General features: G+C 34.8%; 1 protein-coding gene across 1 annotated transcript; it reads right to left on the reverse strand.

Moving 5' to 3' along the window:
- Positions 1–4,441: 4,441 nt before the first annotated feature.
- On the reverse strand, positions 4,442–6,755 carry LOC110797322 (polyphenol oxidase, chloroplastic-like). Its single transcript, XM_022002421.2, has one exon. It carries the CDS (start codon positions 6,725–6,727, stop codon positions 4,883–4,885), a length of 1,845 nt encoding a protein of 614 aa, XP_021858113.1. The 5' UTR covers positions 6,728–6,755; the 3' UTR covers positions 4,442–4,882.
- Between the last annotated feature and the right edge of the window lie 5,244 nt (positions 6,756–11,999).

Raw genomic sequence — 11,999 nt, forward strand, 5'->3', positions numbered from 1 at the left:
TTGCCACTTTTAGAAGCTACCTCTTACGACAGTTACTATTTTTAGCAGGTTTCCATAAATAGCAGGTTTCGGGTGAAATGAAAAGGGGAATCGAGATTCGTTTATTTTATAGGAGATGCGTTGTCAAGTGGAGATTTACGTTTTCATCATCGAACCTTTCCCTTGCGGGAATGGGGACAAAAGTAGGTGTCTACACCTTGAAATCTCCCACCTCCTCTTTGCCGATGACTTAATCCTTTTTGGGGAAGCCAATGAATCAACACTCAACTCAATGATAGATACCCTAGATCTTTTTGGGAACGTGTCGGGTCAAACTATCAACTTCGAAAAAAGCAATCTGATTTTCTCGCCAAACAAAAACCCTCACATGATAGGAATTTTCCAGGATAAACTTCATTGCCAATCATCCTGTGACCTTGGTACCTACTTGGGTTTCCCCTTATCTCACAAAAACCCTCCAAAAATCAGATTGCTTTCATTATGGCCAAGGTAAGGGGAAAGTTGGCGTCTTGGAAGTCTTCCTACCTATTGAAGGCAGGGAGAGTCTACTTGATTAAATCTTCTATTGCCTCGATACCCACTTACTACATGTCTTTCCTTCCAATACAAAAGTCAATCATCAAAGAGATTAATTCTATAGAGGCTAACTTCCTTTGGGGGTCGGAAAACTCAAACAAAGGTCTCCATCTCGTTTCCTGGGATCAGATTTGTAAGCCTCTTTGGGCGGGGGGAGGGGGGGCTAGGGATCAGAAACTTGGACCACACTAACTCAATCATGTTCCTCAAGCTATGCTGGAAGTTCATCAATTTTCCATATAACTTGGCATCCCAACTGATAAAATTCAAGTATATAAACAGGAGGGCCAATCCCACGAGTTTCATAAAGGGTTCTTTCATCTGGAAAGAGATTGGAAAGGTGTGGGAAGTTTTGAAAAACTCCTCTAAATGGGTCATCGGGGACGGGGGATCCATCTCTTTTTGGGAGGACAATTGGATGGACTTTATCCCCCTCAGATCCCAAGTAATGGGGCCACTGGCCCAATCTGATATCACCCTTACTGTCAAAGATTGCATCACAAACTCCAAATGGGACATTCCAACCCTTAATCTCCAACTCCCCTCCATGATAAAACGCAACTAACATCCCTATCCTTCACCACTCAGACCACACAATATCCAAGTTTGTCTCCCACAATAAGTTCTCCCTCAAAAAAGCTTATACTGATCTTTTCCCATCGCCTTTAACTTTTGATAAGGCGACAATTGTTATCTGGACGGCAAAAACTCAGCCAAAGATCAGATTCTTCATCTGGCTATGTTGGCTAAATCGTATCTCGTCCAATCAAACACTTGCAAACAAAGGTATCCTTGCCTCCTCTTCTTGCCCTTTCTACCCGGGTACACCAGAATCAGCAATCCATTTCACTCTCCACTGTGTCAGAGCCAAAGAAGTTTGTGATACCCTGGCCCAAACCCAAACATCAACTCCAGCTGCAATAAAGCGTGGTTTATTGATAATCTCAGCAGTGATACTACCCATAACCTGCTTCCTTGGAATGTCATGTTTCCCATTCTGATATAGTATATTTGGAAGAGAAGAAATGCTTGTGAAAGAAAAAACATCAAAGCAAGGGTCTGTGTGAAGGCAGCTACCTTCACTGCCTGGGAGTGGCTCTCTAACCAACCCTGCGAGACACCGCAACAAGCCATCACCACAAACCCTCATACAGTGCCCACCTGGCCCCCCTGTTGGGTTTATAAAAATTAACGTTGATGCCTCCTGGGATTGCACCTCCTGGGTAACAGGTATAGCAGTGGTGGCGCGAAATGAAACATGTGTTTGGGTCCTAGGTGGACAAGAAAAGAGGATAACCCCTTCTGCTATGGTGGTAGAAGTTTTTGCAATCAGATTGGGGCTATTTTTAGCTTGAAAAGAGGGCTGGAATTATATTCTCCTAAGCTCAGATTGTGCTCAAGCAGTTGATCTTATAAACAAGAAAGATAAAACGGGAGATGATTTGGCTAATGTGGTACTTGATTGCAGGGAACTGAAGCTTCTATTCTCAGGGATGCACCTTCGGCACGAGGGTAGAAACACCAACAAGTTGGCTGACCTTCTAGCAAAGCAGGCGAGACAGGAGATGACACAGATGAATGAGCTTCTCACGAAGCAAGCCCCAGATGTCCTATGTAGTAATTTATATGAAAAAGAATTTCATAGTTGTTTGGCCCAGGATGGGTCTGTAACTTAAATTTCGTATCTTATACTCTAGACTCCATGTCCTGCTGGGAACTTTTCTTTGAAGTAATCTAATTTCCTGCCCTTTTTCACAAAAAAAAAAAGAAGCCAAAAAAAAATAATTAACAAAAAGATACGAGGGAATACTTCGTAACTGCTACGTAGAAAACAAGATAAGCGCAATACTAGTACTAGCAAAACAAAGAAACTTTAAGTTGTTGCCATGGCAATGCCACCACGCTAAGATCTTTCAATAAATTAAGGATTTTTTTGTCATTTAACACCTTAAAAAAATTAGTTTTTGTAATTAAACACCTTACTTATTTTTTATTATATTTAAACACCTTAAAAATCTAAAAATTTATAAATCAACACCGCTTAACGATTTCCATAAGAAAAAAACGTTGATTTTTATTCATGCTATAACTTCCAAAGCATAATTTGATGGTAGAAGGAGTTGTTTACCACCATATCATGCCTTGGAAACTTTAGCATAGTTAAAAACTAATGTTTTTTCTAACAAAAATTGTCAAGTGGTGTTGATTTTAAATTTTTTTTGTTTTTTAAGATGTTTAAAAACAATAAAAAAATAAGTAAGGTGTTAAATTACAAAAACTAGTTTTTTTAAGGTGTTAAATGATAAAAAATCCATAAATTAATTAGCACAAGGATTTTATAAAACCGCTTTAAACAATTCATAAGATGATATAATTCTCATATTTATTGGTCAACCTTTATGTAACAGTAAAGGTCGGTCCGTCGTGTCTAAGTCCAATTAAATTAAATTTAGCGCTCTTTGTCATTTGGATCGAGTCATGCCGTGTCATATCTTGCTTTTTCCAAAAATACGGCCCAGATCCGACACACAACCAACTCTTTCATGCTCCTGCAGGACCGTGCTATTTTCGTACCCGTATTGGGCCAAATTTTAATTTTTGTGTCGGGTCGAGCCTCGCCAAACCCGGCCCACAATCATATTCATATAACAATGGTGAATTGCGTTTTCCCACACACTTGGGGACATCATGGACAATTGGACATACACTCCTTGATGATAAATCGACTACGTGAGATACCGGATCACAGCCTCCGAGTCAACTGGCAATTGCACCTTGAGATAACCCGAATCCCATGCAATATTACAGCCTTTCAATACTTGTTTTTTCTATGTTATCTCTTCATCATGTCACATTTAGAATGGATTGATGTCCAGTAGTTCGTATAAATTTAATTCGACACAATTACAGAAATGCCTCTAGCACATGATACGAACTAGATTTACGATTAATGGTCGGCCAATTTTAATTCCCCAACAGAAGCGCAGATTACAATACTACTTATATTATGATTCTTTTATAGCCTCTTTCTTCTACTAATTGAATCGTGGTCAATTGGTCAATTAACCCGTTATTGTACGGAATTAACCCGGCTGCATTAAACGACGAGGAGCGTCAAAATTAACTGATGAAATAAACTATGGATTGTAACTAGTACTACACCTTTATAGGAATGGATTTAACAATTTTAACATTAGTTTTAGCTTGGTTGACTAATCCAAGATAGGTGATGCTTTTAACATGACATGGTTTTGTTAAGATAAACGACCAGCAACTTCAGTAATATTAAAATTTTCGACAGAGAATTTTAACTTGACAATTACGACGTATTATGTAAAACTCAGAAATTATTGCGTTCTATACCTTTAAAAGAGAATTTTCAATTGTAAATGGGATCTTTAACTACCTACTACTTATAACAATAGTGATCGTCTCTTCACCGCCATATAAAGCCAAGGTCGTAGCTTGTCAAAAAACAATACCTTATTTTATTAATAATCGTCATCTCTAACCAATTAGCTTAGATAAGTTATTAACAATGTATATTCACGTGATTTTTACCTACTTTTTCTAAACTAAGTAAAAAATAGTGGCCATATATAACAGGTTCTTAGGGAATTTATATGAAACGTCCAGGAAAAAATATAAGTTGGTTAATACAATTCCTTAACTCTTTGGTCTTTCCCTTAAAATATACACGTTGGTACCACGGAGCAAAGGTCAATAGATTGAGCAGTATTCTTCCTAGAACAATTGTCTCCTTGCAACTTAAACTAGTTTAAGAATTCTTATTAATGATTTAGTTAATTTGTTAATGCAAAATTTCAAGAAAATATTTCATATTTATGCTCATTAACAAATATAATTCACAACAAATAAACATCCAACATTTATTCAAAATTTAAATTACAAAACAATCACACAAGAAACAAGTCATGGGAGAAACAAGCAATACAAAATACGAGTAATGAATTAATTAACAAGAAAGCTTAGGAATTCCCCTGGTAAACCGGGTTTCCTAATTAAGAAGAAAACTCAATCTTCATACTCTTAATCAACTTTCCCCCCTTTTCTGACTTTAATGTAAAAAAAATTAAGAAGAAAACTCAATCTTCATACTCTTAATCAACTTTCCCCCCTTTTCTGACTTTAATGTAAAAAAAATTAAGAAGAAAACTCAATCTTCATACTCTTAATCAACTTTCCCCCCTTTTCTGACTTTAATGTAAAAAAAATTAAGAAGAAAACTCAATCTTCATACTCTTAATCAACTTTCCCCCCTTTTCTGACTTTAATGTAAAAAAAATTAAGAAGAAAACTCAATCTTCATACTCTTAATGACAACATTATCCTTCTTCCCTGCCCTAAGCACCAAATTAACAGTAACACCATCATCATCATCAGCACCCAATTCATCAATAATTTCAGTCAAACCAACCCGAAAAGTGGTCTCCATCTTATGTTTATCCTCACCATGTTTGTGTTTATGAGGAACATTCACAAAACTCCCAGCATATTCAGCCTTGACTTGCATCTTCTTAGACGGAACATCATCTTCATCGTTGATATACACGTCGAACTTCACGTACTCTTCGTGTCTCTTCACATCGACCTCAATCACGAGCACTTCCTCCTCTCGGTCTTTCTCCTTTTTGCTCCTCGACTTCTTAGGCCTCTCCACGTTTGATCGTAGCGACTTGGTTAGTGGCTTAGGGAGCTTCACGGTTTTCGATGTCGATGATTCCATACCGTTGGCTGCTTGTGGGGTTGACGAGGTTACACTTCTTACCCTAGACGTTGAGCTTGCGGTAGGTCGAGCGTTGACCCAAGGCAAGTCAACGGTTTGGTAGTTGTACCCAAGCCTAGCTGTGTCTAGACTATCTCTGATTCGAACTCTTACAGCTTGAGCATTTTCATCATAAAATATAAACGACGCGTTTAACCAATCCGGGTCGGTAAAATCCTGCCTGTTACCCCCTAAGGTTTTCCAAACGGACCACATACGGTCGATATTGGCATGGTGGGCGTAAAAAAGTGGGTCACGTGCAGCGGAGTAGAAGTTACCCATGTTCTCAAAATTAGGCTGGGTACGGTCACCAGTCCAAACATGTACGGTCCCGTGAGGTATATTCTCTACGGATCCACCTCCCGGGTTAGGAAAGTTCCCAGCCCGGTAAGGTGCCCCTAAGAATAGCCTCGCCGTTCTTGAGTTAGTCACCATTTGTCGATACATGACTGAGAGGTTTGCCGCGATGGTGGATTGCTCCGGTAAATCATTGGTATCGTCACCGTCGTAGTTGAGATCTAATAGTTTTGGGGGTTGGTGACCTCTATCACGGATCCGATCAAATAAGGGGGAGTTTGGGTCGGTGTAAATGGCGGGCATTCGCATGCCCGCTTGAGTGTCCCAATTCCAAAAGGGGAGGGCAAAAGTCGGGTCATTGATCAAGCTACCCAATATTCTCTCAAAGAAGTAGAGATACCACCTATGAAACGGGTAGAATAACCAAGAGTTATGGACTTGGAGGTCCATATTTGGAAACCCTACTTGAGCATAACCACCATTACAATAAGCACAATGCACATTGGCTTGTTGGGTAAAACTACGTGGGTCACTAGCAGGGAGGGCTTTCATTAAGGTGATAGCCCTATTAAATTTCTCCCTAAATTGGGCATCCACCAAATGGGCTGGTTGCCTAACCCTTAAGGTTGTCGGAGCCGGTGGGAGAACGAAGTCCACAATGCTTGTGGCCCTAGGTGGGCAACAATTTAGACCCGGGGCGTTTGAGGGTACATCCGCCGGTCCACATGCATTCGGGCTAGGGGTTTGCACTGGGGCGGCTAAGGATGATGGCGCGCCACCAAGTGTTGTGGCCGCGCCATATAACCCCCCTAGCCCTATGAGGATATTTCTTCTATCAAACATATTGGCATTCCCTTCATTGGTTGTTTTTGGGTTATTTTGGTCATTATTTTTGCCTATCTTGCATGAGATTTTCGATGTAGGGCGACGACGACCTAGCCCTCTCGAAATGGAAAGTTGGGATGTTTTGGGGAATAGATGGTGGTGGGAAATCCCGGCCGCAGCCGAGATGTTGGTAGTGGTGGTGGTGGTGGTGGTGGTGGTAGTAGGAGAATATAGAGATGCCATTGTTATGTAATGATAACAAGATAAAATTAAACTTGTGACCTTGGTTGGTCTTTATAATACAAGGGGGTGGTTTATTAGTCAACATTTAAAACTATATAATTAAAGATAAACTCGGAATATTTGTTAGAATATTGACATAATTAAATTAACAAGTTTGGCATACCATGTGAAACATTAACAATATATTACATACAATGATACAGCTAACTTGTACAAGATGATAATTTTCTATTGTTGCAGACGTCAGGTAAAATAGTTTGTGATAAGTTTTTTTAACATGTCATATTAATTGAGTCAAAGAAAGGAGCAAATGTCTTTAGATAAGGGTAATGTGTACGAACTATTTTAATTTGAATTGAATTTTTCGGAATAGAAGTAGAATTATATGAATAAATGAAGTTTTTTAAATTATAATTTCTTCTAAAATTTATAAAATTCTTATTCAAAAAATGTTCCTTAATCATGATAACAACTTACATAACCTTATTCCAAAGTACTGAACAATCGAACATAGAAGATTAGGGTAATTTGTTTTTATATTCGAAAATGATAAAGGTCGCAACATGCGACCTTTAAGCCGTGTCACAGTGTTGACATGGTGCGCCTATGTGTCATAAATGTATTTGGAATCTAAAATATTTAGATTATGTTACCTATTATACATGTTACAAAAAGGTAGGAAAATCTTAATATTCTAATTTACAAATTGAATAATGTATTTTTTTTTTTCAGAAAAATAATTCTAATTTGTATAGGAAATTAGAAAAAAAAATACTTTTAATTATTTATATGATATAGGAAATTAAAATAAAAAATACATTTACTAATTCATATTAGAAAATAAAAATACAGTGCATTAAAAGAAGAGATTAGGATTATTTCGTCTTTATTGGTTAACTAGATTTTAGCCCGTGCGATGCACGGATTTTATTAAATTGTTAAGTTAAAATAAAACTCTTATATATACCAATTTTATATATTAGATTAGATTAATTTTTGATTTTGGATTGTATTTCATTTTAGATTTATTTTTTAATTATGATAGTGTTTGATTTTGGATGAAATTGTATATGCGTAATATTAATAATTAATTAATAAAAATATCTATGTGGCATTTAATTATTTATCTACGTGGCACTCGACTTTTTTTAATTCAAAATTAATTTTGAAATATTATTTTTCATTGGTCGAAACCATTATATTTCCTACGTGGCGCTCTAATGTTGGATTAATGTTTTATTTTGGATTGAATTTTATTTTATTTTAGATTAGTTTTTTTATTTTGGATGAATTTTATTTAAGATTTATTTTTTAATTATTAGAGTGTTTGATTTTAGATGGAGTTATATGTATTAGTAATTAATTAATTAAAATATCTACGTGGCACCTATTTAATTATCTATGTGGCACTCAATTTTTTTAATTCAAAAATAAATTGAAAATCTTATTTTTCATTGGCCGAAATCGATTATTATTTTTTAATTATTAGAGTGTTTGATTTTAGATGGAGTTGTATATATTAGTAATTAATTAATTAATTAAAATATCTACATTGCACCTATTAATTATCTACGTGGCACTTGATTTTTTAATTCAAGAATAAATTAGAAATCTTATTTTTCATTGACCGAAACTATTAGTAATCCTAGGTGGCGCTCTAATCTTTCAGCAAATATGCCTCCTTTATATATGTATATTAGATTGGGTTTGGTTTTCACCTTGATCTTTCCCGCCAGTCGGCCCCTCCCCCAAAAGAAAATTTTTATAAAAAGATGAAGAAAATTACAAAAGTGTTCTAAACACACACAAAGTATCATTAGTCCAGACGGAACAAGGGAACATATCATTATAAAATTTGTTCAACAATATGGTGCGTGACTACGAGTAGTGAGGCGGGGAGATGAACAACCCTTTTACTACGAAAAAGACCTAAAACTAACATAATCTTTAAAATTAAAATTAAAATTAAAATAAAATTTTAAATTAATGCAAAATTATGAATTTTTATTTACATTTAATATATTATTAGATTATAAATTATTTTATTTTTTAAATTAAGTTGATGTATTTTTTAAATTACGCATAAATATATTATTAGATTATAATTATAATTTTTTTAATTTGTAATTTATAAGATAGAAGGAAATATATATTTACTATAAATATAATCAATATTTGTTTCTTTCTTTGTATCGACTGCTTTATTTATATATTTTCATAGTAAAAATATTGAATTGATAGTAAAAAAAATTGATGACGCGTAGCTTACGTGGCGCCTATATGTACTAATGAAATGCCGACACATAAGATTGCGACAACATTTTATTGTCGCAACTTGCGACCTATATCATCGTCCATATTCGAAAAGGTGATTTAGACCACTTTGCGGTAATTTATTGTGAAATCCACTAACTTTCAAATTTTATAAGGTGATTTATTATACTTTTTTTGGATAATCTGATCCATAATAATAACTTTTTTTTTTTGATAGTATCCATATATTCTATCAATTTTAATGTACTCAATTTAAATTATATGCCTTTTTAAACCAAAAAATAAAAGAGATGTTGATTTGATAGCTAGGGGAGCTCAACACAAATTAATAACCTTATTTCGAACCCTAAGCTATATGATAATAGCATGGCGCGGTGGGCCGTGGCTGGGAAGGAAGGGTGTCGTACTGAATTTAGAGATCGAGAACGTACAAATCGAAATTTTGATGTACATAACAAAATAAATTATTTTAGGTTTGTCTAACATAAACCACTGATCTCAAAGTCGAGGTGTCGGCAACAATCTCGTCTAGCTAACGTAACTAGTGGCTTAATTAAGAGCATAGCTTGTCCGAAGATCGAGGTACGGCTAGCTACTACGGTAAATATTGTAACTTCCATAACTAGAATGAAATATAAATATTAATGCATCAAACCGAAGACAAGAAGCATTATTTAATCTCAAGTTTACTACCTCCAAAGTAATTTTTTAATTTCTAAATATTCTATATGTCCACTAATATTCTTATAATATACGGAATACGTATACTAGTAAAGAATATCCCGATTCAATAATAGTAATCAAATATGTATCCCGTAGTACTCTTTTTGTTTTAATATTGTTCTTCCAATTCCTTACAAAGTTACAAATAAGTGAAAATGCAAGTTCATAAGATAAGGGTAAGCCATTTAAAAATGAAATGACGAATTTTCGTTGTCAAAATAGGAATAGAGCAAAAGAGGGAAGTAATCTAATTAAGCGAAAAACTTAAACTGATAGAGGGAAGAACTCTACTTAAATAACAAACGGAGTATAATATATACCACATCAACTTAATCCAATAATATATTAAATTAAAATATATTAAAAACTGTTTATAAGAACGTATTTGTGTCACATTTAACTCTGATCATTACGACACGTCATTAACTCACCAAGTATTATGTCATATCATGAACATTCAAAATATTCAGATGTCAACTAACTTAGTTGGTAGTGTCTTGAGCTAAGAGTGCTAGCTAGTGTGTTGTCTAATTAAGACCTGAGATCGTATATCGTCTACACCATTTATCGTCTTGCCCTTTGTGGCTCTCTCTCCACCATTGAAAAAAGTGGACAACCAAAATATCAATACAACGAGTTTCAAACACTCTAACCTCAAATATAGAAGATAACACGCATTACCATCTAAACCAATTAATCACCAATTGTGGTTAATTTGTCTCTCCACATTACTTTATAAATATGTGTTAAGATGTAGTCTAAAACAACTAATTTTATGTGAGTACGTTTTTTTTTTCTATGGACTATTTTGGAGTAAAATAAAATAAAATAAAATAAATCATTAGGACAACCATAAAAAGACTTCGTCATAAGTGTTACTCCCTCAGTACTTTTTACTCCCTCTGTCCCTTAATACTCGACCTGTTTTGACCAGACACGCTTGCCGATGCACAACTTTGACCACCTATTTCTTTAACTACATATTATAAAAACTTATAAAAATATTAATATTTTGAAAATATATATTAATAAGATGAAGCCAACAATATATTATATACTACTCCCTCCGTTCCTAAATAAGTGTCACTTATTGGGAACGGCACGGAGCTTAATAAAATTGTGAAGTGTGTAAGATGTAATGACTGGGAATGTTTTTGTTTTGAGAAAGGAAAAAGTAGATGATTATTTATTGATAAAGTACAAATAAAATTGGATGTGGGGATTGAAAGGGGAAATGTGTAGAATGTATAAGTAAAAGTAATCATGATTTATAGAAAAGTTGGAAAAGTGTATGGAAAAGTGTGAAAAGTGTTTGGAAAAGTGGAAAAAGTATATGTTCAAAAATAAAAAAGTGGCACTTATAAGGGAACGCCAAAAATAAAAAAGTGACACTTATTTAGGAACGGAGGGAGTAACATTTATTTTCATATACTATAAATAAAATAGGGTCAAAGTGAATTATGTGAATAGTGCAAAAAGTCAAAACAGGTCAAGTATTAAGGGACGGAGGGAGTATTTTTTATTTTTTATTGGTACACTTTAGTTTTTGTTGTCAAACTTTATAACTTTGACTGTATATTCTTACTAGGAAAATTTGTAATTATTAATCCAACATTTGCCCGGTTTTCTTAAATTAAGCCTACCTATACGATATTTCTAAATAATCCAACCTTTATGACCCAACTACTATTATTAAGCCTGGATGACCGGTTACCTGTTACAAAGTCAAGGAAAATTTGTACTCCCTCCGTATTTTTTTAAGAGATACACTTGGCCGGGCACGGGTATTAAGAAGAATAATTGAATGAAATAAAATAATAAAGCAAGTGGGGTTGGATAGATATTTTAATAATTAAATATGTGGGGACCATGTCATTTTGGTGGGTGGAGGGTGGGGTGGGTTTATGAAAATATTTATTTAATAGGATGGTGGGTGATAGGGTATATCAGATGTATTATTTAATTAGATGGTGGGGTTGATAAGTTACTAAAAATGGCAAGTGTATCTCTTAAATAAATACGGCCGGAAAAGGCAAGTGTATCCCTTAAAAAAATACAGAGGGAGTAATTATTAATCCAACATTTGCCCGATTTTCTTTAATTAAGTCTACCTATGCGATATTTCTAAATAATCCAACCTTTATGACCCAACTACTATTATTAAGCCTAAATGACCGGTTACTCGCTACAAAGTCAACGTTAAAAACGTTGACAGCCTAAAGTTGGTTTCCCTCCTAAAATATTGGACACGTCATCATCACTTGCCACCTAAACA

Source organism: Spinacia oleracea, chromosome 6 (assembly GCF_020520425.1).
Source record: "Spinacia oleracea cultivar Varoflay chromosome 6, BTI_SOV_V1, whole genome shotgun sequence".
NCBI classification, from domain to species: domain Eukaryota; kingdom Viridiplantae; phylum Streptophyta; class Magnoliopsida; order Caryophyllales; family Amaranthaceae; genus Spinacia; species Spinacia oleracea.